This window comes from Tetrao urogallus (genome assembly GCF_951394365.1).
Source record: "Tetrao urogallus genome assembly, chromosome: 24".
Classification (NCBI taxonomy): Eukaryota; Metazoa; Chordata; class Aves; order Galliformes; family Phasianidae; genus Tetrao; species Tetrao urogallus.
Window position 1 is genome coordinate 2,954,835 of NC_136837.1, and position 27,382 is coordinate 2,982,216.

Sequence of the window (27,382 nt, forward strand, 5' to 3'; positions counted from 1 at the left end):
TTAGTAGGGGACTCCATAGGATGAAATTCCGGGAATCAAAAGTCAATTTTTAACTTGCACAAGGAAGTAATTCCCCTCCTAAACACTCAAACATCACTTCTAAATATGGAAATGGATAACAGCAGTCTGCCCAAAGGTTTCCTGCAAGAAGTTTAGTTACAGCTAAGTAAAATTAAAAGGTTAGAAAGATAATTGCACCTTACCAGGAGGAGCATACAGCGTGCTGGTGGGATTCTGCACTAGAAAAAAAAAAGAAGATAAGCATGTTTGATGGCCCCAGGTTGGGCTGCGGAGGTCTGGGCAAGACCCAGTGAGGTGCCATGGGTCATGGCTGCATCTGGGCTTGGTAATCATCGTTGCCATCCTCAAACTCCCTGTGCATGCCTTTTTGGAGCTGTTCAGCTCTGCAGATCCAAACCACAATCTCCTTTCTGGTTGCTCACAGGGACACCAGCAAAAACTGTACCCAAAATGAGATTTGGAAGTTTGCTGAGTGAACATTCGAGAAGGGCAGAGATGGAAGTTCTCCTCCTCTTTGTGGCTCTGCTGCAAGGTGAGTCACCAGGAAACTCTGCAGGCACAAAATGTTCCTGCTGGAGGTTTACTGCTCGCCATCACTACAGAGCAGGATGGCCAGGGCTGGTGGAGCCTTTGCCTCTGGCACCCTGCTTGGGACGGTAAGGCTCCCCATCCACATGGATGTTCACGTCTGTACCTAATGCACTTCTTCCCTCCTTCCCCAAAGAGCCAGCCTCAAGCACCTTGTATGGGCCCAGGTTTTTGTCAGGTGCAGTTGGAGGGTCCATCACCCACCAGTGCTTCTACTCCATCACGCCTGCCAACAAGCATGACAGAAAGTTCTGGTGTAAAAGGAAGAGTGATGGGATTTGCTACACCATCATCTCCACCACCAACTTCATCTCAGAAGACCACGTGGGCCGAGTGGCCCTGGAGGACGACCCTCAGAATGGCACCTTCATGGTGACGATGACACAGCTGAAGACAAGTGACACAGGGACCTACCGCTGCGGCATTGGCCCCACCAACAGTGACCTCCATGCCAGCCTGAACCTGACTGTGTCAGCAGGTACGGTGATGGGACAGGGAGAGGGTCAGGCCCCCTTTGCCACCCTTTGCTTTAGGCAGTCGTGGGCATAAAACCCACCGATGTGGCTAAAGTACCCATGCAAAAGGAGGTGACACCCGCACATCTGTCCCTGCAGATGTGGGCACGCAGAGGCCAATTGAGCTGTTCCTTGGGGAGCTCCATGGCTCTGTCACCATCCCCTGCCCACCTGGGGACAGCCAGGGTGGCACCAGGAGGCTCTGGTGCAGAGTGGGGAAAAGCAGCTGCATCCTCATTGCTGACACTGACGGCTACGTGGGAAAGAGCTACGAGGGACGGATCTATATTACTCCCCAGGAGAGCTCTGGAGCATTCAAAGTGCTGATAAATGATTTAAGGCCAGAAGACGTGGGGCTGTACAAGTGTGGGATGGGCAGCCCAGCTGACTGGGACAGCTGGCAGATGGTAGCCCTGCAGGTGACCACAGGTAGGAGGGGACTCCGGGGGCTGCTGTGTCCCATGGGCTCATTGCAGCCATATCAAACATCATCATGAACTTCTCCTTCCTTCAGTCCCTGCCCAGCCCCGGAGGGTGAAGTTTCTGCATGGCAGCGTGGGGGGCTCACTGTCCCTCAGGTGCCACCACGACCCTGCAGGCAGCTACACCAGCAAGTACCTGTGCAGGTGGCAGAAGGCCAGCTGCTCCCTGCTGGTGGACACCGATGGGTTTGTGCAGGAGTCCTACAAAGGGCGCATGTGGATCAGCAGCAGCATGCAGGACAGTGGGACCTACACCGTGATGATGAGCCGCCTGCAAGAGGAGGATGCAGGGTGGTACTGGTGTGGGGCCAGGAGCGGGCATAGGGAGCACACGACCCCCATGAAACTGCTCATTGAGAAAGGTAGGCGATGGCTGGCTGGAAACACAATCCTTCTCCTTTTGTTAATCACTTTTCCCCTTATCCCTTCATGGACACCCCCTTCACATGTTTTCCTTTGTTCCGTGCATAAACGTAGTGGCATTATAGAAACATTTGAGCTTTCTGCAGAAATCTGGTTTGTTTGAAAATATCATTGATAATTCACGATGCAAAACGCCAGCACGTGACATCCTGAGTGCAACACGTGCAGCGTGGAGATGTAACTGAAGGTTATCTTGCAGTTTTAGGAACCTCAGCATGCAAAAACACAGATGCAATTCACTCTTCAGCTATCAGGGACAGAAATAGTGAGGTTGAATAGGAATGTTGGCCAAGTATTGGACGGATTTTCATTAGTATTCCCAAATTGCTTTCTATAATTGAAATGGTCATATGATGTTGCATATTTTTGGTTTTTTTTCCATCAGCAGACTCAAAATGAGATGTGCAAATCTTTGGAAATTCTGGAATGTTCTACAAAAAAAACAAAAAAAGAATATTTAAGCATCCAAACCATTTTCTTTGCAGAAATCTTCACTTCACCAAACCCAGCAAGGCACAATTCTATGAACCCCACTTTGCCATTCAGGTCACCTTCCAACCATGTAGTGACACAGAGTAGCACCACATGGCCAACAGACACCACAGGACCAACAGACACCATGGGTCCAACAGACACCACTGGGCTGAGACTCACCACAATGTTGGCATACCTCACGGGCCCCAGAACTGAGGGCACCAGCCCCCATCCACCAGTTCTCCCCCCCAGCACCTTTGTGACCTCCCGCAGTGACACCTACAGCCAGAGGTAAGTTCACGGCCACCTTTCCCATAGCCACAACCTTGGGGCTTTGCTCCAACCTGCCCAGTTTCCCTGGGCTCTACTCAGGCGACGCACATGCTGCAGATTATGAACTCTGATAGAAGAGAGTAATTAGAAAAGCAGTAGGCAAGCATATCTCATGTCCATCTGTGGTGTGGGTCTTTGAACTTGTCTTGAATTTTTGGTGTAGATCAGATGCCAGAGTCAATAGATGTGTTCCTTTCCTTTGGTTAGAATGGAGACAGGACATTAAGCAACAGCAGGCTTGAGCAATAATGCTGGTGAATCAGTAGCTGCCTCATACTTCACTGCACACCTTATCCCAGTCATTACAGGCAGCCTGTAGTGCATTGCAGTGTTTGGGTGCATTGCATAAGGACCTATCTTTGGACGAGGTTAAACACAAGGCAATGAGCTATTTTGGCCAGTAATTACTCCATGGCACTTCTCTGCAAAATTGCCACTCACCTGGTGATTTTAGCTCCTGTGCTTCCTGCTAAACAGGACGGCTGCGAACTTTTGGACCCTTCCCCTCACCTATGGCACCATCCAGCACCAGGTGATTTGCATAGCTGGCACAGGAGCATCAGATACTGCGGTATCAATTGTAACTGAAGAAAACCACAAAGTCCACAAATCCATCCCGACATCTTGAGCAGCAACCCTGCTCACTTTAGAGCTTGCATAAAAAGCACCATGGCTCCAACCCCACTCTCACCACCTGCAGCCTCCTTCGAGTCAAAAAGAGCACGTTGCTAACCTCAATTCACAACCCTGTATAAAGGGTTGGATTCTTCACTGTCTGCGTGTCAAACTCTATTAGCACTCATGGCATTCTTCAAGGAGACAGCACATAGATGCCCTGCAACAGCATGAGAGCCTACAAGAGGTCACAGAGAGAGTCTGAACCTTGCTTGGGAGTTTGCATGACGAAAATAGCTCTTTTTGTTTTTGGAGGGGATAAGTCAACATGAAGCATAAACCCAGCATGGTAGAGCAGAGGTAGCTGTAGAAATTACTTCCTCATAAGCCTAACTCCAGATCAAATGAATTCAAGTCTGCTTGACTTTGTTGACTGTTCTCCTTTGAGTCAATCAGGCTATTTGCTATAAAATCCGCAGCCTGCATTCAGCTGCCCAGTAATTGACTCAAAATCCTGTTTAGTTTCGATGGTTCCTCTTTCCAGCTCATCGGGCGAATTCTCTCTGCTCTCCGTTGTGATACCAGCTCTGGTTTTGCTGATTTTCATCATTACCACTGTTCTTGTCCTTACCAAAATAAAGCTTCGTAAGGAGATGGGTAAGTTGGCCATAGAACACCTTTTGGGTTACAGTTGTTTCTTCTGGAAGGGCTTTGCTTGCATTCTTGGGGAGCAGCACATTGAACAAACAGATTTACAGCTCCACAGTGCTTGGAAACCTTAGCATAAAGGGCAAGGACACAGCTGTGCTCCACAGGGACAAACCTGACTCAATGGGTGCACAACAGACCAAGGTGCTGGAGAAACTCTTGCCAACAGCAGGCAATCTCATGCTGTGTTGTCTCTAGGTAAAAGTTTAAGGCCATTACTCAGTGAGAAGAGTGGTGAGTACTTGATCCAAATGTATTGTTCACAAGAATGAGGCTGGGATATAAGAGGCTAATCCAGTGCCATGCTCATAGGTGTAAGTAGGCGTTGGAAGAACTTTTCCCTCCCCCACATATATGCATTTTGTTCAGAAGAAGGAAGCACCCTGGGACAGACAGAAGCTGTGCTGGTGCGGACTGGGCTGAGTCCCACTGAAGGACAGGGGATGGAGGACCTCAGCAGCCCAGACAACACCATTGGATGCAAGGCAGAGTCAGGCAGACATCGGTGGGTGTTTTCTTGCAACCAGTGCTGCAAATGCCAGCTGCCTTAGTAGGAGAGTCACAAAACTAATTTTAAGGTGGCCTGTTGCTTAGCATTTAAAACATCTCTGCAAGACAAACGTTGAATTTGCATTCCCGGAACTGCTGCCTTTATCCCTTACCAAGAGCCATTGAGCTATAATCTTCAAAATAATTTGATTAAATCCTATACAAGGCCTATAAATTTATGTTACTGTTGATTACAATTCTTGCTGACGCATTACGAACGCGTTATCGCTCTTCCTGCTTGCTCGTTCCAACAAAATCTGATTGCTTGCAACCTCTTGCAGTATTATACAGAAGCAATCCTTGATCATTGTTGCAATCATATCATTTTTTTCTGCCCTACATGTGCAGGATGATACGTGCTCTCCTCGGAAGGTTCGGGCAGACCAGGTTGTATGTAAGTGTCCGTTGTTGGGTAACATGAAACCGATGGGGCTGTCATGGGGGACTGGTAACCTATTGCTGTAGAAAACACCCATAGAAACATTTCCAAGTATACCCAAGCTGTGGAGATTCATATTGGTGAAATATACCTCCCCATCACAAAAAATATCCAAATCACTGTTGCAGTGGTTCAAGAACACTGGTGATGGCGTTTCCTGTTCCTGTCACAATGCACTTGGACCCGAGCTCCCTGATGCTATAAGCAGCTGTTAATGTTCCAGAGGCAGACTGCTGCAAAGGGAAATTGGTTGTGACAGCTTTTGCCCTCTGGAACACACCAGTGGGTGGATGCTTACATCTTTCTTCCCAACTGAAACATCCACCGACTTTGATCAGAAGCAGAAAGCAAATCTACAGACATCTCCAAAAGCATTGGGATAATGTAGTGTAGCTATCAAAGAGCTGAGCATAAAACCAAACACTGATAAAATCACTTCTAAAACTGTTGTAAAGGTGCTACCATGTAACAGCTTATTTTTTTTTTTTCTTTTTTCACAGGAATCCTTCAGTGAAAAATATTCTTTCCAACATGAATGATGAAGACTTGAGGGAACCCAGGCAGAACCCCTCCTCTCAGAGCACGATGTACATAAGCTCAGAAGCTCCTTTACTGAAAGGCAAAATGCAGCTATAACCTCAAAGCATGCAGCACTTCCTTGCTCCCCATTCCACAGCCAAATGCCTTGTTGTGTGGCGTGTAGAGAACAAAATGAAGCAACTAGCCATGCTGTTCCTGTATGCCACCCTGACTGTCTCCTGTAGAGCAGAGCACCCCAATGGGGAGCTGGGTATGGAATGGAAGAATCCTCAGGGCTGCAGGTCTGACTCTTGGAAATCCTCAGCCTTAGGGATTTGTTTTGCAAAGCACAAACCGTGTCAGACTTCAGTTCAACACCAAAGATTTCAGCCCAGACTGTGTGCCATACTTCAGCCTGGAGGAAGAAAAAAGCAAAGCAAGGGTTATTTGTGTTCTGGAGATGCCAAAGTGCTTTGGCACCTGTGACTTGGCAAGACGACGCTTCCTTGTCTGTTAAAGCAAATATATTTGCATAATTCCATCTTGTTCAGAGACAAAGGATCAGTTTTACCAGAAACTTCAAGGGCAAAGATGGAGGTTTGGATAAAGAAGCTGTTAGTCTGTCAGGAACTGCCTCTTGTCCAAGGTGCCCAAGTGGCTGCAGGCCCTCACCAGCTGCCTTCATCCAGGGTTCCTCTGCCTACTGCGGTGCCACCATTTCCAGCTCCTTCCAAGCACATCTCTATGCACGTGAGCAGCCAGACAGGAGGTGGGAAGGAAACATGCAGGCATCCAAAAAGGAAAGGCTCTCCTGAGAGCAGTAGGTGTACAAAAAGCAAACACACCTGTGTTTATCGTGGCCAAGCGCAAACCCCAGAGCCGCTGTCCTGCTCCAGCTCCTCAGCTTGTCCTATGAGAGGGTGAGAAAGTCTTCCCGTGGCCCTGAATAAAACAAAATCATTGCCTTAATTAGAATAAAGGAAAGCAAGTTAACGACTCATCCCACACAAACAATTCAGTTGTCTCTGATTTTAGGCTTTCATACAGTTCCATTTCCAACAACCCCACTCTTCAGAATGAACTCCTGCTTGGGACCCTCAATGTTCCACAGCAGGGGAGCAGAGCAGCAAGGCTGAACACAACAGCAAAGCACCCATACATATTTCCTCTTAAAGAACATGCAGAGCTCTTGCCCTGCACAGACAAGGCCAGGAGGCCTACTCTCCCCAGGAGGAGGTAGAGACAGAGGGTGGGGATGTGGCAGACTTCCATAGCAAGGCCAACTTGTCCTACCTGGAAAGCCAACATGCCTGGGTCTGCTTTAGGATACTGGTTTCCAAAAGATGGAAAACCAGTGACAAGGATGTTTTTGCCCAGATTTGCCCTATCAAACACTTCCTCTGTTGGTTGAGGATGTCACAACTTGGGAAACCAGGTGAGCCCTGCACAGGGGAGTTCTCCATTGGGTGCAGTGCCAAAGAAAGAGGGACAGGGACAGGACCCCAGCACGCTCCACACAAAGCAGACCCATGAGTTGGCATCAAGCTGAATCCCTTCCCAAAGCCAGCAGAGGTGCCAGAGCAGCACCCTGAGCCAGAGCCCACCCTTGGTTGCATAACAGCAGGGTGCAATCGGGAGGCTGCACCCAGAGCCAAGTGCCAACAGAGCCAGGAGGAACATTGGCTGCCTTGCTCCCACGTGGCTCAGGGCTCACTTGGGCTTGGATGCTGTTCCCTTAAGGCACAACAGGTGGAAATGCAGGGCTAGAAGTATGAGTATTTAAAACTGGCTGGCACTGCCCGAGCCTGGTGTCCTGGAAGGAAACAGGACAGACACTCACACAAGGAGGTCCTGGGGTCAACCACGAAGCCAGGAGCGGTGAAGCAAAGAGAAAGCAAGAAGTACAAAAAGGTCTGCAGAAGTAACCTGACGTGTAAGTAATGTTTCTTCGTTGTCTTCTCACGCATTCACCTCAAATTAGCAGCTTTGCACAGCCATGCATGGGCGTGCAGGTCTTGCTGGCGAAGAGATGCTGTCTTACTTTAAAAGAACATCAGAAGTGCAGAATCAAGCTCATAATATTATCTTCCTTCTCCGTGGTAGACTTTTAATTTTCCATTTCTGAAAATAAGTTTAATTATCGTTACAGTATCTGCACTGATAGGAAATAATTGTTAGTAAATACTACTGTGGTCATTACAGCCTTTTGAATGGCAGCACGGAGGCAGTCATAAGGATACGGATTTGGGAATGCGCCACAGCAAAGGCTGGGTTTCTGCACACTTAAATGCTTACCATGCAAAGTCCTTTTGGACTTTTAATGCCTTTGCATAGAGAAATAATGCTTGCCAATAGCAGCCACACTGTGGCCACAGACAGGTGCACAGGTGCTCTCCACTCATCAAGCTCTCACAGCACAGCACCACTGCAGTGCTTTTGGATTATAAGCTCCAGGAATATTCAGTTTTAAACTAGAAGAGCAGTTTGTAGTCTCGGTTTCACTTTCCAGCCTAAGAGACTAGAAACAGAGACAAGAAATAAGTGAACCATTCAAATCCCATCTGGAAAGCAACAGGTTAGTATGGGGGCACATCTAACAGCTTAAAGGAGCATCCAATCAGGTCATCATCGGCACCACCTCGGGAGAAACTTCAATCATTACCATGGGGATCATCTGGGCATTCTTTTTCATTTGCCATCCAAAATATAGTGCTCATCTCAAAGTTCTACCTGGAGCAAAAGGGATTCTTAGCTAGGGATGCAATAAGTACTGCAGGAATTCCTGAAGGCTGTTGATTTTGTTGATAATCTCCAGCAGGATCTGCCTAGCTGCCTCTGCTCACTGTATCACAAAATCAGCACGCCCCGTTTAACCTCTCCATATTGTAAAGCAGGCATCAGTTTGGAACACGAAGGATTTACTTTTGGTATGCATTCGGGTCGGGCTGATCTTTTAACAAGTCCATTGCTCACTCACCTCCACCAAGTGCAATGAAATGCTCTATCCAAGGGGACGGGTGGCTTTTCCCCATTAGCAACACTCACAAAGCGGCCATCAACGCAGTCATTGTGATGGGTCCCATGAAGATGTAGAGAGTTTTGGTGCTGGGCAGCAGGACAGCTGTGTCTTGCTTTGCTTCCAGGCACCAAGAATTGCCCCCAGCATCCATGTCAGCATTCCTCCTCAATGCAACCCCAACTGTTCTGCTCAGCATCACACCCACAGCAGCTTGCATCCACGCAGCTCACCCCCAGTATAAGTGGGTCTGATTTTAAAAGGATTTGAGGGAGGAAAAAAATATATACATTACTCCACTCTGTATGTTGTTTCTTAATTATGGGAATAACAGCAACTGCTATGCAAAGCAGAACTGCCGTAGGAACCAGCTCTTTGTATTCCATTGATCCCAATGCATGTCCTTGACACTGGTCATTGTTAAGAGCAATAGTTAATGGCTAATAGATTACATGCTATTGATCCCTTGCAAGCTGCACCATCTGAGTACAGTGGTTTCTCAGGTGTGAAACTTGCAGTTGAGTCAGCAGAATTTGGGAACCGAATTCTGCTTTTTTCATACCTACTCAGAGCAGCTCCTTGCTTGCGCTTGCATAAATTGTTTCAAGCCCTGATCTCCTTTGTATCAGCATGAATCTGAGGACATTCCTCTCCAAAGTCCAGGTCGACCCATGTTAGGGGAGGAGGGCTCACGCAGCAGCATGCAGAGCCCACTTGGCAGCTCTGCTGCTGCACAGTTCTGTGCCGCTCAGCTTTGAAATACGTGATGTGGAGGCAGGGAAGAGGAAGGAGCCAACAGTTCTGGTGTTGCAAGATTAAAGTTGATTCTACTTCAGAAAAACAAGATTTGAGTTTATTTAAAAAAAAAAAAAAAAAAAGGAAGAAATGAGAATAAACCCAGCCCACAGCTGGTGCCGATCCAGACAACCTCTTCTGCAGAATCGGGGATTGGTGACAGGAGGGGGCACAGCCTCTTGACCACAGGAGAAACTTTCCAACAGCGGCTGCTCCTTTGCTGATCCCATGCTGCAAATGGGCAAGAACTAGGAAGGACATCCCTTGTCCTTTTTCCTCCCTTTAGCCATCAAAATGCTTTAAGGTAAGCACCAGAATTTGGCCTGAAATGTCCAAACTGCCAGCTTAGCTATTCCCATCTGCAGCTTCTTTGCCCTGTGCTGCAGAGCAGCTTCAGAGTCGCTTCCCACTGGGAATAACTGAGCTCCCTCTCCTTTTCTCCTGGCCATCTCATAGAATCACCTCCCATACAACCTCAAACTGAGGGTTTTAACACATCAGGTTTTTAAGTCAGCACATGCAAAGCGTTGGGCTCAGCAGCCCAAACAACGAGTGCTGCTCCTGCACGAACCAAGGCAACCAACCCAGCCATGTGCAGGCTCCCACCAGCCTGCATGATGCAGTCATGGGTGGCAGCCCAGTTCCCAGCACCTATCAGTCAGTAGGGACACCATGGTCTCACACTCAGTCTTTCCTGCTCCAAGGGCACCAGGAACCCAGCGCAGACGCACAGAGCAGTGCAGCAGGAGCGGAGTCCAGCTGCCACTTGAGCCCAGTAGAACAGCTCAGAGATGAGAGCAGCCATGTCACACAGCCCCATGCAAAGGATGGAGGCATCCATGAAATCCACGGCAACCCCTCCTGCATGAGGTGACCCAATTTGGCTTCTGCTGGAAGCTACAGGGAGCTCACAAGCCTCGTGCTTCATGCCAGACCTCACAAGGATGCGAGGGCTCTCTCAGAACCAACCATGGGAGCAGTATTAATGCATATTGCATGCACAACCAATTACTTGCATTCCCATGCAGCTCAGCAGCACTTTCTCTTAGCTGTGATCTGAGATTCAATCCTGTCCTCTGACTGAAGACAGCAAATCTAGTCCTCTGAAAGCACAAAGGAACCCGAGCTGTGTTATCAGCAGGCTCAGAGTGATTCTCCCCCAGCATCTCAAACTGTGATTGCTTCATGCAGAGCACCCAGCTGTGCACATCCACGCACTGGGTAGCATCTCTGGGCACTCAGAGCACCACAGGAGGTTTCCATGCAGCCTGCTCAGTGGGTCAGCCCAGACTTTATGTAACATGTGGCTGCGCCTCATCTGGGGCATGGGATGGGATCTGCCTCCATTCATTCAGTGTAGTGATGCAAGGTGTTAGCATCAGAGCAGGAGCAGAGGCAGTGTAGAGCTACAGATGTGTGCAGTGCTTCATGCAAACTGCTATCCTCAGGTAGGCACAACCACATCCATGTGGCCTCAAAGATGCAAAACCTTTCTGCTCTTACATGTGCAGACTCTGGCACATCTTTCTGGGCACAGCTGTAGCTTCCTTTCTAAATAGACCTCCATAACCCCTCACTGCCTGGCAGCCAATTGCTTCGGGAAGGAATCAGACTAACACAAACTGTGCCAATAAGGGAGAAAAGCTGACCCAAGACCTTCCTTGTCTCGCCCTGCAGTGAATGTGGGAGGGCAGCAGGGAAGCAGCAGCCACAGGAGCCCTGTGGGTCTGTGTTGTTCCACACTGTTTGCTTTCCACATGGCATGGTTTGTTTGCCCTGCTGGCTGCCTGTGTGATATGTATGAAGAAGCATTTTTCATGCTCAGTGGGTTAATTATTAGCCACAGACAAGTGGACACTGAGCAATTAAAAGTCCCAATACAAGGAAGAAAGCATAACAGAGCGCCTTTCATCTTCACACGGAAGCAAAGGCATTTTTCTTCTACAGGGAATTACCCCTAATAAAACAAACCCTATCACCTGATGCCCAGAAATCAAATTCCTGTGACTGTTTATAAAGACTTTGCTTGGCATCCATCACCTTCACTATAGCTTGTAATAATTAATGGGTAGATCAACAGTTTGGAAATGCATCTGCTCACCATGGAGAATCCTACAGCACACTCACAAAGCAAATTAAAAGCTTCGGCTTTCCCTGGGCCATCACTGATATCAGAACAAGGATAAATATTCATCCTGTGGGCACATTTCAGGGAATGAGCAGCTTGGTTTGGTGCTCCCCAAAGCCTCAGTTTTGAGTCTTGCCAGGGCTACACAGCTCTGCTTCTCCACAGGGTTTAAATCTCTGCACCTCACCAACTTTGTCAGCAGCCAAGGGGAGAAAAAACCCAACTCTATCACATTCCTGAAGCGAACAGGGAAGCAAAGATCAGAAATTAAATACGGGCCTCAGACAGGAACTGCTCTACACAAGCAGGTTTTCCCAAGGACCGGTTTTGGCACCTGGGCTCAGAAGGGAACAAACCCTTCTTTCACTGCATGGACAACAAACCATCACAAGTGCCATTATCTCCTAGCAAGGGTCACGAGAGCAGCCCAGCTCTGGGCACCCTGAATTCCAGTCCTGCTGGGGCTCAGCAGCTTTTGGGCCATCTGTGAACTTCAGTCTTCCAAGGGGCTGTTCTGCTGTAACGAGTGATACCAAATGTCACTTCTGACTCTGGATCAACCCCAATTTGGCCAATATCTCTCTTTGTGCTGTGCACGTTGCCACTGCTGCCTGCCCAAGAGACAGCCACAGTCAGCCTGCAAGCCTGGCATTAACTGGCTTATGGTAAAAACAACTCCTGCTGTTTGATGTGGTTGAGGTGTTAGATGCACAGGTAGTCACAACGCCGTGTAGCAAAACAGGCAATGACAGATATCAGCTCCCCATTTCCTATTAAATTGCTTGACAATTGATTAAATGCTGTATTTCTCTCTAACAGCCACAATGCTCTTATCATCCAGGCAGAGACATTATCAGGTGACTTAACCATTAATCATTTTTGCAAGTGCTATTATTCACTGATTTCCGTGCCTTTTCCAGGGAATGCAAGAATGACGACTTTGCTGGCATTCATCCTCCTGCTCTCCTTCCTCCCAGCTGAATCTGCAAAAAGCAGATATCCTCCCAAAGCAAGTAAGTGTAACCCGCCCGGAACACAGAGGTTTTGCAGGCAGCATTAAACCAGATGATGCACTCCTAAGGGAGACAGAAGGGTTTGGGGTCCCCATTCACACCCAGCACTGCCATGGGACTTTTCAGAGCACGCCAGGACATGCAGCCCTTTGCACAGCCATGGTTGCACAGTGCATGGCATGCACACCCAATGGGTTTTCTTCTTGCAGGCTTAAACCCGGTGTTCGGACCGCAGCAGGTGTACGGCCTGATCGATGGCTCCGTTACCATCAAGTGCTTCTACCCTCCCTCAAAGGTGAACAGACACGATAGGAAGTACTGGTGCAAGGAATCCTCCAGGAGCTGCCTGACTGTGATATCCACCAGTGGATACACAGCACGGAGCTACCAGAACAGAGTCACCATCACCGACTTCCCGGAGCAGGGCATCATGCTGGTCAACGTCTCACAGCTGGCCCTGACAGACCAAGGCACCTACCAGTGTGGCATCGGGCTCAACGGCAAGGGGCTCTCCAACAAGGTCAAACTGGACGTTTCTGAAGGTAATCGCAGCCTTTTCTTTCACTTTTTCTTCCCCTTTCTGATAGAGCTCCGTGGGATGTCTGCCCAAGAAGAGCATCCAAGAGCTCAGGGTGTTCCATGCTTCCAGGGTCTTTTTCCCCACTAATGTTCTTACAGAACAGATTTTCCTCCGACCAAAAATAGAAATCAGATATAAAACTCAATGCAGCAAACCTTGCTGGGAAAGCACTGATTTCTCAGCCACTGAAATACAGGGAGAGGTGCTCCCAGCAGGACTGCCTATCACCCAGCTTCCAATAGGGAACACACTGACTGCTCTCTGATTGCGCAGGTCCAGACGTACCCGAGGAAGCTGAGCTCTACTATGTGAAGCTGCAGGGCTCTGTGAACATGCCCTGTGACTTCGGGGCAGATTATGCCAGCACAAGGAAGTTTTTGTGCAAGATGGAGAAGAGCGGCTGCCGCAACATCGTTGACACTTATGGGGAAATAGATTCGGAATTCCAAGGGAGAGTCCTGCTGAGCAATGATAACATGGAAGGAGCATTCAGCATCATGATAACCCAGGTGACCTGGGAAGATGCTGGCCTGTACCTGTGTGGGGTTGGCTCCTATGGAGAGTATGGAAAAACGAAGGAGCTGAACGTGCACGTCTATGAGGGTGAGTGAGCTGTTCCCAATGCTTTGTTTCCCTTTGTCTCTGCTTTTCTTTAGAAGCACCACTAACAATCTCACTCAATGAGAACTTTAAGACCACCCTTCATCTAGCAGAGGGCTCAAAACTAAAAAAAGGCCAATGCACAAGGACAACAACCATCAGAGGATTTGGGAAAGGGAAAGGCCTGGCAGATCCATCGGGGTCAATTCTGGCAGCGCCAGAATGGTCCTCTCACATCTGCACCTGAGCACCACCTGGCTGTACTTGAGCTTTGCCACATGGCACAAGGTAAGCAGGTCAGGCCGCTCATCTTGTTTTCATCTCCAGGGGTAAACACTCCACAAGAAAAGGACATCATCTTTGGAGTAAATGGAAGCTCAGTAACTATCGATTGCCACTACGACCCGGCCAAGAATTACACGCTGAAGTATTTGTGCAAATGGAGAAAAACAGGCTGTCAATGGATCATAACTAACAATGGCCTCCAGTCGATCTCATTTGAAGGACGAGTGGCCATGTTTGACAACCCAGAGAATGGCACATTCAGCGTCATCCTGAACCAGCTGAGCAGCAGCGATGAGGGCTTCTATTGGTGCATGACAGATGATCACGGGGAGAGGAAAACATCCAGGGAGCTGAAGATCATAGAAGGTAGGAACCCGTAAGCAGTTCCCTTTCATACAAAACAAGACAACCTACCAAGCTTCACAGAATCATTAAGGTTGGAAAAAACCTCAAAGGTCATCGTGTCCAACTGCCACAATAGAGCAGATCTCACTTTTTGGGAAGAGATGTGAGTAATGATTCTGAAATTTTGTCACTAGGCAAAGCTTTGTGACAGTTCCCCCATGCTCCTCTAGTTTTAGAATGGAAATGTAAGGTTTTGGCCATAGGAGGAAGTGTTTGCACAAAGGTCTCATCCCAAATATTACAAAAACCAGCTTTCACCTGATATCTATGTGGGATCCCCACCATTATTTTAGAAATGTAAAGGAACACTTTGCCCCAAGGTCACACCTCCTGGTTCACCACCTCCAGCAGCCCCACACCTGTTGGGTACCAATCTCACTGCTAACCCACTAACTGCAGCTTCACATTCTGTTTGCCCTCACAGGAGTGCCTGGATTAACAGGAAAGGAGGAAGTGCAGGCAGAAGTGGGCTCACGGGTGGACTTGACGTGTTCCTACTCGTGCAGATACTACTCCTATGAGAAGTATTGGTGCAAGTGGAGCAGAGATGGCTGCACCCCACTGACTGCTTCTGACCAAAGCCAACCAGGGCTGGACGTCAGCTGTGACACTGCCAACAAAACGCTCATCCTGAGCCTCGACTCTGTGGCAGTGGAGGACCAGGGGTGGTATTGGTGTGGGGTGAGACGCAATGGCCGCTATGGGGAGACCATGGCAGTGTCCCTGCAGGTGGATGGAGGTGAGCCCCAGGGAACGAAGCTCGGGGGGTGGAGCATGGGCTGGGAAGAGTCCTCTCCTTGTCCACTAGGTTGCAGCACCTCAAAACAGAAATACTCCCAAACGTGGGCTCTCCCAGACCGGCTGCCTTGGTTCCCATTCACAAAATCCTTCCAGTCCCACAGTCACTTCTTCCCTCACCATTTTCAACCCCATCTTCACTAATAGTTGCTCTCACAAGTCATAGCGTTGCTTGAAATGATGCAGCCTCCAACATCAGTCACACAAAGGGCTGTGTGTAGCTCCCATTCATCATTACAGATGGGAAAGCACCGGGAGGGAGAAAGGAAGAGCTGTCCCCAGTTCCCTATGAGCAAGCAAGGGGCTCAGCATCAGCTTTAGGCAATATTTTAGGGTGCTCAAATCTCACCACCTTTCTTACCTCCACCATACAGGCGAAGCTGCCAAGATCAGCCCGGAGCTCCTGGATCTGGAAGCCAGCAATACTGCTGCTCCTGGTGAGGCTGTTCTGCAGGGCAGAGCCAACAGCAATGCTGGGGTGCAAAGGGCAGCCGCCTCAGAAAGGTCAGTCCTTCCCCAGCCTCTCTCACGTATTGGTTTTGCAAAGTTAACTTCTTGTTGACAGGCTGCTTGCACACTCTGCACGTAGTTTAGCAATGAAGAAAATGTTTTTCTCCAAAGAAATAAGCTCAGAGCAACAGAAGGAGCAAAAAGTCACAGCTAAAAGCTTGGAATTACTTGCTAGATAAGTGTAAACACAGTCTCAGAAGGAAACAATTGGAAATTCCAGGTACAGAAAAGTCAATTTTAAGCATTTGTGTCAAGATCAGAGAGCCTTCCTTCACACATCTATTACTCAACTGCTACTGCAGCTTCTTGGGCAGTACCTCCATCCAACACCTTCACTTATCCTCCTGTGATGTGCTCGGATCAGTTCATTAGTTAGATTACATCACACTCACTGAGATCTAGCATCTTATATAGACGTTCAGACGGATGGAAATCTATGTAGCTTGTACAGTCCAGAATGATTCTGTAAGAAAATGCTCTGCACAACTCAGTGCTCCACCTTCCTCTCTTCCAGCTCTGAGCAAAGCTCTGGCTCCACCACTCTTGCTTTAATCCTGGGCCCCATTGGTGCAGCTCTCCTGGTCCTTGCTATAGCTTTTGCCGTCTTTAAATATCGTCAGATCAGGCGATCAGGTGAGTCCCTGCCCTGTGTAAGCCCTCAAGTGTCACTAGTATTAAGATGAAGGCAGCCTGCTTGCAGTGTGTCGGCTGGAGTTGCTCCTAGTACCACTGTGAATGCTTCTCCTGCACAGATCTGGTGTCGGTGGGCAGCTACAGGACCAACATCAGCATGTCAGACTTTGAGAACGCAAAGGAGTACGGAGCAAATGACAACATTTGCATGAAGCAGAGCCAGGAGACCCAGCTGGGAGGGGATGGTACGGCACTGCTCAGAACCCCAAGCTTTGGAGAAAGCAGCAAGGGCTTGTAGAAGCCCAGCAGCTGCTGAGACATCACCCTCTAACATCTGCCTTTCTGTCTGTGCAGAATTTGTCACCACCACAGCCAACATTGAAAGCACCGCTGAGACAAAGAAGGCAAAACGGGTAAGGGGAGGTGGGAGAGAGCACACTGACCTGCAGCCCCAATGCAGCCCTGCAGCATCACCAAAACAGCTGCCCCAGCCCCTGGGCCCTATTTGTAGCCAGCTGCCTCCATCATGGCTGAGTCTCCCACCTGCAGCAGATCAGCCACTGGGGGGCTGTAACCCCTTCCAGCCCACGTACCCCAAGCCCAGCCCTGCCCTGGGTGAGCCTGTGCTGCCAGTGTGGTACCAACACACAGCACGAGCTCAGAGCAACTCTTTTCAACCCTCAACCACGGGTTAGCTGTAGTTGCGAGTGCCAAGAGTTGAACCAGATCTCTGCAGAGGTCCTCCTCAAAGCCAGGAGCCCCAGATTTCTACCTAAATAGCTTCTGCAGCTATTTCCTGCCTCGAGAACCCACAAGCTCATGCAATATTTGTGCACCAAGCCAAAAGACAAGCGATGCTTTTCCGCACATTCCCCCTCCCCACCACTGACCATCACCCCTCACCATGTCCTCCGTCCTCCCTCCTGCAGGGCTCCAAGGAGGATGCTGACCTCGCCTACTCGGCCTCGCTCCTCACCCCCAGCAGCGTCACCCAGAGCTCCGTGGAGGACAGCACAGCCCCAGCTGAGGCCCCCCCTCTGTGGGGTGGTTCGGTGTGAGGGCGAGGGATGGGGACATGCACTGGGGGCAGGCTCTGCTATGGGGCTCACTGCTAGAGCTCAGCCTGCTGCGCTGCTTGCTGCTGCCCCCATTTGCTATTGCTTGATTTTCTGTCTTTAAATTCAGCTTGGAGCAGAGATTCAGCCAGAATCATAAAGGCTGAGCCCCAGCATCTCCAGCATAGCCAGGGCCCTCTTCGACGCTCCCAAAGACTACAAGAAATGCATTTTTAAATCTTTTTTTTATAATCTCTTTTTTTTTTTTTTTTTTTTTTTTTTTCCCCTGGAAATCTCTTTAGGGCAATGCCTTTTGCTTTTGATTCCCCTCTGCTCTCCTGGTCATAGGGCAGCAGCTGCAGACCAGGAGTGCCTGGGGTTGTTCATGTCCAATAAAGATACAAGCAGCTTTCAGCAGACCAGACGGGCTCTCAGTCTGTGGCAGAGCACGGGGAAAGCACAGAATGGTGTTAATTAATATGACAACCCGTTTAACTGATTAAGCAATAGGCACCAGCGGTCAGCCTCTCTGGCTGGTTTTGTGCTTGTCCAGGCAGAAGCAATGATGACTGTAATTAAAACAGTGTTGTCTCCTGGTCTTATCCTCGAGAGTGGGTTATTCAACAGAGGAAAGCAATTTATTTGTGCATGGCCACGCTGCTGCCTGTAGGTCAGATCCTGGTGAAGAGAGCCAAACACCCCACAGATAAAGCCTTGCAGGAGCAGCGAGGACGGAGATGTGACAAAGAAGCAGCAATCTGCCCTGAACACACGAAGTTCTGCACATCCCCAGGCAGCAGCCAGGGCGGTGAGAGGCAGAGAGGATGGAGGGGATGGACAGAAATAGCACTGACCTGCTCAGGTTCCCTGGTTCTGTCCTGTTTATGTGCATCTCTGACAGCAAGTGGTAAAACATAAGGAATAAGGAGCATTGCTGCATCCTCCCCTCCACGGCACGGGGCAGCAGTGGGAGCAGCAAGGACAGGATGGGTCTGTGCCTGCCCGTGGTTGCTGGAAGTGAATGAACAGTTCTGGTGCAATAGGAAACACATCCCCAGGGGCTGAGCAGCAATACAGCTGCAGGAGAATGCTGTGGTTTGGAAATCTCCAGCAGGAGAAAACCCCTTTCTCTGCCCCTTTGTGAAGCAGTTTCCTCCTCCACCTGCCTCAGGGCAGCCTTTCCTCTGCAGGGGTTGAATACATGGATAAGGAGAATGGAAGTCACACTGCAAAATGCTGTACATGGGAAAGTAAATGAGGTGAAGGAGGGCCCTGGAAGCACTTCCTTTCTGGCATAAGCAAATATGTGAGCAAGGATGGTGAGCGATCTCTGCGTGTGCAGCCACTTGAGGGTAAAAGAGCCCAAAAGAGGGATGGGAGGCTATCCATCATGCACAATGGAAGTGATCCCATGGACAAACAGGGCTGGTTTCACATCACTCCAGTTTACATTTTGGAGTTTCCAGCATGGGGGGGTGTGCAGTGCAGGGCGCTCCTCCTCCCCCTGCAGCCCCACTGCTGCAGGATGAAACCTTGCGCTTCACCTCCACCGCCCCAGCACATCCACTCACATCTAAAAGCAAACAAAATCAGACACCTTCTGCTTCCTGACTGCTCTTACGAATAACCCAACATCACTTGTGGGTGGGCTTTTCTTTCCTAGAAAGAGAAGTTGCCAGGCATTAGAGCCACGGCCATAGGTTAAGTGGTGCATCTGATCGCAGGATCTGTGCCGGCTCTGAGAGGGCACCACGGCGAGCTCTGAGTTTCACCAACTCGAAATGCAATTCCTCTGAATTCTGATAGAATTCAGCGCAAACTCAGCACAGTTTCAGGCTGGCTTTGTTTACAGTAAGCGCATCAGCCTTCCACAAACCTCCTGCTGACTGTCAGTAAATGCACACCGGAGATTTCTTCTATTCAGCAACCACATATCTTCCATAGAACACTTCATTTCACTGATACTGCAGAAAACATCACCTGGAAAGGAAACACAGATTTCCTTGGCTTGCAGTACCTGCAAGGACCTATTCTGCAAGTGTTTGTCACCCATCGCCTCCTTTCAGACAGAGCTGAGCCCAGAGTGGCAAATGCAGCTCTGTAACATCAGCTCTATGCGAGCAGCTCAGCCAGGCACTCGGTGCTCATCAACACACAGCCCTCATGCAAAGAGTTGACAATTCAAACAATGCTTTTATTAAGTTATCATAGCTTATTGGCTGCTAAAGAGAACTCTTTAAAATTCTCCCTTTGGAAAGTGTCGTTTGATAGAAGTCGGAGATGTGGACGCTCCGTTGATTCAAGCCAACTCCACATTGCCATCCAAATGCAAGACCCTGTGGATGCGTGTGCCTGTTCCTGTGCCTGACAGCACACTCAGTGCTTGATCAAACAGTCAGCAAGAAATGGCTCTGGGACAGTGCATTCCCGAGGCGTGCAGCCCCCCAGCAGCTCTGTTAGCACACGGTTCCTCTCTATGGGGATTTCTCCATCCAGTCCAGCAGGATGTCCAGCTCGCCCAGGGATTTCATTGCTGCAGATGTGACGTTCAGCTGAAAGGGATGTAAAGGAGCAGGTTGCAAAGACTGTGATACCACCACGTGTAAATGAGGCTGAATAGCTGCATTAATTACTAGGCTTAATCATCAGCTTACCCCTTCGTAGTTCACAAGTATCTGCTTAAATCTCTCAGTGGGTTCCTGTCCACACAAGCACTTGTTTTCATCATGCTAGAAAAACAAAATTGAATTCGTTAAGCTGGAGGGTTTCATTTTCATGGAATCAATCACAAAATCAATCATAGAATCAATCACAGAATCACCGAAGTTGCAATAGATCTCCAAGATGATCCAGATCGACCATCCATCCATCACCAATGCTTTCCCACTAAACCATGTCCCTTAGTACAACACCTACACGTTTCTTGAACACGAGCATTTTAAGGATGAGAGATTGCTTTTAACACAGCTGTCTGTGTTAAAACCCTGTGTTAGAACCCATCTGAGGTCCTGAAATCAGGCTCCATTGAGAGCAGTTCACCCAGGCAGACCCAGTGCTGGTTTTGGTCACTGCCATGGCAGTGAATGAGCACATACATCAGTTTCTCAATGAAGGCACAAACCCTTCTCACCGTGCTTCTTCCTATTCTTGTTAAGAGCTTTCCTCTAAATAAAGATTTTGTAACTTATGAAACGCTTGGGTTTATTTGCATACCAAATGCCAAAGCTGAAACTAAACTTCAGCAACATGAGACTCACACAGTGCTCGAGTTTCCTTTTGATGCTGAGGAAGGAGTTGGCTATGCTGCTGATCTTTCGGTTGATGTAGGAATTCTCAGTCTGGCAGTGCTTGAAGACTTTGTCCACGTAGAAGTTGAAGACCTTGTGGACCATGCAGCATTTATCTGAAGGCTTAAGGGACAAATTCCTCTTTTCCCATGTGCTTCAAACCCTTGGGCACAGCCCTTCTTCCCACCGCTAGAAGAAAACATCTCTGCCACCCATCACAGGAGCTGACAGTGGTGTATAAACCTTCTCCAGCTCTGCTTGAGGTACGCTGACAGCAGATATAGAGTGATTTTCCAGTCCCACCCTCAGCGTGCCTCACTGAGTGACCAAACCCATGAGTTGGCTTTGTAGCTGGGTGTTAGAGGCATGAAGCAGTGGCCCAATGCAGTGCCTTGGAGCAGGAGAGCTGCAAAAGCCTTATTTATATTTCTCAGCCCACCACCCTGCAGAGAAAGAAGGGTGAGGAACACCAGCAAGACCCTTCCCTGCCCTTCCCATCCCTTCAGAACAGTGCAACCTATGCTGTCCTCCACCACCCATTGCTCCTGTCTCTCTCCTGCCCTGTGTCTCCCAGTTTTTGGACACCCATCCGGGTGCTGTGCACATTTCTGGAGAAGCATCAAGCTCTCTCCATGCAGAAACCACTGCAGGACCCCCAGCTCCTTTCACGCCTTTACATCACCCCTCCTCCCTGCCCTGCCCTTTCTTCCCATGCACTTCACAGGAACTCAGATGCCATTGCATCACCCAGCAGCTCCCAGCCCTGAACACGGTTAGCAGGGAGGAATGAAGCATAGCAGGACATTGATGGCACCCACCTGGACCCTGTGAAGGGAGTGTGGATGGGACAGGATGCTCAGCGTCCTGATGGGGTCCCGGGCTTGCTGTGTGGAAGAGAGAGATGCAATGAGGGACTTGTTGGCACTGCAGGGCTATGGGAACACAAGCTGCTCCCCAGGAGCCCACAGCAGGACTTACAATGTTGGTTTTGATGGCGGTGAAGCCAGCCCTGATTTCACTCATGCTCACTGAAATCCTACAGGGGCCAAAGCGGAGGATCGTGTTCCCAGCTGCCGGCAGCAGGGTGAGGCAGCAGGTCATGGAACAGAGGCAGAGCAGCACACGGGAGCCCAGCATGCCTGCAGCACCTGTTGAGAATCCTCACAATCTTCCCTCTACATAAAAATCAAAAGCACACACACAAAAAAGTTCTTACTAAGATTTCCAGTGAATTGTTTCAGCATTCATTGCTCACCTCATAGACGTAAGTGACTAAATGAAACTGCAGGGGGAACATACATCTGACAGGGAGGTTTGTAGGGACATGCCAAGAGCTAAACTATTTCTGGAACACACATTTTATACAGTACTGGTGGTACACATGCATGTAAGTATGTTTGAAAGCAACACTGATTGATAGCTCTTATCCATTTCTTCTTTGCCAGTTACAAGAGAGAAAAACTAAGAAGGAAGAGTTCCTAAAAGATTCCAAAAGAAAGAAATAGGGGGGAAAAAGAAACAACAAAAAACAGCAAAAACTGCAGGTGAATAGACAAATCTCAACAAAAAGTAAGCACGGGTAAATTAAGCTGGAACAGCAGGGCTGAAAGCGTGACCAAAAGCAGCAGACCCCAAAGGCTGTTCCCAAGGGAGAACGCTTTCCCTATGGAACAGCAGGGATAGTTCAAACATAGGTTGTGTTCACAGTGACATTCATAAATAAAGCCCTTACAAAACCTCGTTACAGGAGATACAGACACACGATGGAAGGATAAAACCAGCACTTTACCTGCTCTGTTGGCACGGGTCAATCCGTCCTGCCGACGTCTGTCCCAAAGAGCTCCAAAGGACGCGTTTTTATCCAGACGCTGGGAGGAAACAGCTCATGGATTAATTTTTGGGGTTTTTCTTGCTTTTCCCGGCACCTATTTCCCTTTGCAGTTCACTGAATTAATTAGCCAGCAATAGGGACTGACTCCTTCACCCACAGGTGTTTCCCTACCATCTGGGGGCGGGAGATGCTGGCACAGAACGTTGGGAGGATGGGAGTGAGGGGAAGCACCGCGCTGGGGTGGCAGCTCCAGCCACTGGGGTGTCCCTGGGTGGGAGGCATCTGGCCCTGCAGCAGGGGTTGGGAAGATGCTGAGCCCCCTCCAGCACTGTCCTGGCACGTGGGACTTTTATCCTTTGTTTTAGGGGGACCTGGCTCTCAGGCTTGCTCCTGGGATGTGTGGGTGCTCATATCCTCAAGTACGTCCCCAGTGTTTGGGGAACAGAGATGCCTGGGTACAACAAACTTTGAGACAACATCCTGGGGCCACGAGATGGTTTCCAAGAGCACAGGTAATGGAGGTGATCATTACACACAGCCCAGGCTGGTTGGTAGTTCATTCTTGCTGGACACAGCCATGCTCAGCCCCTAAAGTAATGAGCAGCTAAATAAATTCCTCAGGCTGCCTGTACCCAATGGAGATGCACTGGTGGACCTGGGGGCATCTCCATCCTATGGTGCAGAGCAGCAGCCTGGAGACATCACTGTTGCAATGCAGGGATGGGGTGTGAACATCTGTGGGCCATTGGGTTTTGCTGGGTGAGTAATTTATTGATAAAGAAACTCAATCCATCATCACATCAGGGCAGGCAAATAGGCTTTATGCCCAGGCCGATCGCTGTATTGCATACAGCTAAAATGGCCACAAATGCACTCACCATTCTTCCCTGGTCCCTACATAGGAAACCAGCCAAAGGCAGCTCCAACCCACCTCAGGCTGCATGTCATCTTGTCGAAGCTTTGGAGCGAGCGTCAGCAGCACATGCCCTCTTATCTGCATTTTCCTTTCCAAATCCCCAGCTGCTGCTCGTAAAATTGCAACAAAAGTTTTGCTCAGAGCAGAGGAAGAGGCACGCAAGAACCCAAACGTGCCTGCAGCTTCCCAGGCATTCACTGCACACCCAGCCCTGCAGGGAAACGAAGGAAGAGCAGTGAGTTCTTACTTCATTATGTAAATTGCAGATGAAAGAAAGGACTTCTCCTTTTTTCCTTTTGGTAACCAAACTTTTTCCTTTTTGGTAACTGGTGCCCAGGAGGCAGGTGAGCCAAGCACCAGTGAGTGAGAAACTCAATGCAAAATCCACCCTTTGGGGAAGCCAATGGGTGATGGGGTGATGCTCTGCTTTCTCCTCTCAGCACACACAGCAGAGGATCTGGACCATGTGCCAACTGCAGCAGCAGAATCTGCCCAATAAACCAGCAAGCTGTGGCTCATGTTCTCTGGGAAGGAAGAGGAAAAAAGAAATAGGGATTTTTGAAGCACAGAGTGATGATGCAGCTGAGATCAGACGGTTGAGTGGGAACTGGGTGCCTGGGGCACCTCCAGCGTCATTCAGGCTTTGATGTGTGGCTGCACCCTGGGGATGTGGCTCTGTTCTGTCCTTCCTGGCAGCACAGAAAGCAGCTGGACCCAAATAACTTGTCACAGCAGTACATGCTAGACTTTGCCATCTCCACTGTCGCCATGATCAGGAGTTACAAGGTAAGAGGACGAGCCCTCTGCATCACTAATTTGCCTCCAAATCTGAAATCAAAAGAGGAAAGCAGCCTTTGAGCAGCACTTCTAGCAGCCCCTGCTGACCCAACACCACAGTCATTCAGAGATCCAGAAGCTTTTATTTCACCCTAAAAAGCAACCAAACAGAAAAAAAAATAATAAAAAAAAAAACCACCACCAAGATTCTCTGACCTGAATAGGAGCTGCTCTGTCAATGACTGACCACATACATGTGTTAAGTCTAGATTTCCAGTAAAGGATTTCAGAGTGATAATGTATGTTTCAATAGCACATCTCAATGTAGTTTCATGCTATAAGAGCTGATAATGCTTTGCAGACCATCCTTGGTTTGTCGTTTGGTTGCATTACTCATTTCACAGCAGTTTTAGGTACTCCATCATATCAGATCTGAAGCTGATAATGATTTATACACAGATCACCAGAATGAGATGACATGAATGACAGAAATGCCAGCGCTCATTTTAATGAAAGAAAAATCCAGATGTAATAGCAAAGAGCTGCAACCGTATCAGAGCTCAGGGGGCAATTTGTGCCATGCATCAGGAGAGCATCCACAAAAACCAACTCAGCCAGGCAGGGCAAATGTTGGAGAAAAGCACAGGGTAGAGTTTGCCATCTCCATTGGTGATCCTGCAGCTAACCAAGACCCCATCATACATCAAGGGTCGTCATCAAGTTACTGCCTGACCCTCAAATCCAGAGCCCATCTCAAGCCCCATTGGAGCTAACGGGGCTCCAAACCCCAGGGTTGCCCTGAGGACAATCCCCACCTCAGCACCGTGCTTCGTAAGCTGCTGCTCGCGTGGAAACGTTCTGCTGTGCTCTATCCAAGCCCTGAAAATCTGACTGCTCTGCTCTCTCTTAATTAGTGCAATCCATTTTCGACAGAAACCAGGGAGCTGCTATCAGAGCAGCACCACCCGCTCAGCCACAGCTGCTGACAAAAGTAGAAAATTGTTTTTCTCGGTAAACTCGTCAAATGACTCAGAGTTCTGCGCGGAGTAATTGGCTGATAGGTGTGGTATAGAGTGTGCCCTCTTCTCAGTCACGTTTCTAACCAAAACCACTTTGATAATTCTGAAATTATGCTGCTCTCTGCCTCCCAGGCTCAGCTTCACCTGGAGCAGCAGGGACAAGTGATGCCCAAAGGGAGACAGACCCACACTGATGCCCAGATTGCCGTCAGCAGGGTGGCAGTGCCGGGGGTCACATCAGGGTGAATGTGAAAGGTGCCCAAAAACTTAATTCTTCCTCTACCCACAGCTGCTGCCCTGAAGTTTGTCATTGGAATGTCCTGTAGGTGTTCCACCTTGCCAAGCATGGTTCTTTCTTCAAGTCTATCTTCACCTGGAAGGCCAGGACACCGACACACAGCCCAGGGATGTCACTGCTTATCACACGTGCAGACAGAGCAGTGCGTGCCCCACCACCAACACCTCCACAGGGCTTTGGGGGAGCATCCCCACAGTGTGACACCACCCCACTGCAGAGCATCCTCTGGGGGACACCATCACCCTGCAGCTCTTGCAGCCATGCAGGGTAGCGACAGCACATCCCCACACGTTCTCATGTTCTGGGGGTCCTGCTGTCCTTGCTGGCTGCCCCCCAAATCCTGGCTGCACGTCACAGAAAGTGCCGCTGCCTCAGCCACCGCCTTCACCGTGCCGGTGTGATGTCACACAAATGATTCATTCTTGGCAGTGCTGCCACCAAGCCAGGATTTTACATAGAGAGGTTAAAAATAAATGCAAAAAAAAAAAAAAAAAAGAAAAAGATAGAGATTTTTAGTTTTTTTCCTCTAAGATTCATCTTTGCGGAGGGGTTTTGTGCACCGGCACGGCTGTTCTGAAGAAAACCATTAATTTAGTCACCAGAGTAGGAGGGTGGGGGGTGGTGAGGGTTAAATACTTGCTAACCCAGCTTTGATAAAGCATGAACTCGTGTTCTGGTTGTCATCAGTTCCATCTTCCTCAAAGGGAAACTCACGAGGCACGTCTCAACATCATAATCCTGGCAGGTGCACCAAGCGTGCATGAGGCAGGGAACTCACTCCTGCCAACTCCAGGAGTCGGATGAGGAACCAAATTACTCTCAGAGAACTCCTGCCCCAATCCCACAGCAGCCTGCAGGGTTTCCTTAAGGCTTTGCAGTCCCTGCCTGAGTGCACGGTGAGCTCCTGATCGTCTCATCAAGATTTCACAGTGAGCTTTGATGGTTGGTTCCTTCCCTTTTCCCCATCGTGTTAAGAAAATCAGCATTGCAGCACAAATTGGGGTTAAAGAGCCTGAGAAAAAGTGCCTTGCTGCTGAGCATGAATGAAAGCTCCCACTGATGCACGGTGCAAAGTTCAGCACCCATGCTGAGCTACGCACCCATTCTCAAACAAACACATCCCTGATATCAGAGACTCAAATCAGCCAACGAAATTAAACCCAGCCTTAATCAATGAGGCTTCTCAGTTTCCAGCAGGTTTCAGGAGCTTTTTGATGTGGGTGTCTGACATATTAGCGACTGGGCTTGTCTAGCAAATGGTGACAGTGATGCAAGGCGAGAGGAGGCAGCAACACAAAGCTGCAATGGCAGCGGGGCTCAGCTCCTCGTGGGGAAATGAAACTGTACTATAGAGTGTTCCTTGGGGGCAGAGCTGTGCATGAAAAGCAATTGAAGCACACTGACCTCTGCTTTCAAAACCCACAAGAGGCCCCATCCCCATTTTCCCTGTCGAATTTGGATGTAATAGGCTTGGTTCTAATTTCAAACCTTTTTCCTCTCTTGCAACCAGAGCTGCAATCAGGATTTGCATTTTTTTTGTTACCATCTGCTGCAGTGTTCTGTGTGTTCCTGCAGTGTGGAGGGGTCCCATCGAGTTCACGTTGGAGAAGCGAGGCAGCACCCAGGTCTGTGGGTGCCCTGCAATGGATGGGGGTGGTGAACAAGGGGGATGAAATAAAACACAGCCACAATTGGGGAAAAGCTCTTCATTTTGACAATACAAATGACAGCCCTGGAATGTAGCATCACTTCTCACATGGAGGTCATGTC

The 27,382-nt window shown here is 49.1% G+C and overlaps 2 protein-coding genes across 2 annotated transcripts; one reads left to right on the forward strand and one right to left on the reverse strand.

Annotated features, from left to right (window-relative positions):
* Positions 1–516: 516 nt before the first annotated feature.
* PIGR (polymeric immunoglobulin receptor) lies at positions 517–17,487 on the forward strand (the record flags this gene model as incomplete). Its single annotated transcript, XM_079546459.1, has 14 exons — positions 517–553; positions 746–1,087; positions 1,224–1,553; positions 1,723–1,968; positions 12,526–12,618; positions 12,828–13,160; positions 13,472–13,801; positions 14,126–14,449; positions 14,913–15,227; positions 15,661–15,790; positions 16,311–16,429; positions 16,549–16,674; positions 16,784–16,842; positions 17,359–17,487. 14 exons carry the CDS (start codon positions 517–519, stop codon positions 17,485–17,487), a joined length of 2,913 nt encoding a protein of 970 aa, XP_079402585.1.
* A 2,471-nt stretch (positions 17,488–19,958) lies between these two features.
* Positions 19,959–21,908, reverse strand: LOC306955085 (interleukin-20-like; the record flags this gene model as incomplete). The annotated part of the gene is made up of 5 exons (XM_079546320.1): positions 19,959–20,036; positions 20,139–20,213; positions 20,742–20,894; positions 21,590–21,655; positions 21,750–21,908. 5 exons carry the CDS (start codon positions 21,906–21,908, stop codon positions 19,959–19,961), a joined length of 531 nt encoding a protein of 176 aa, XP_079402446.1.
* Between the last annotated feature and the right edge of the window lie 5,474 nt (positions 21,909–27,382).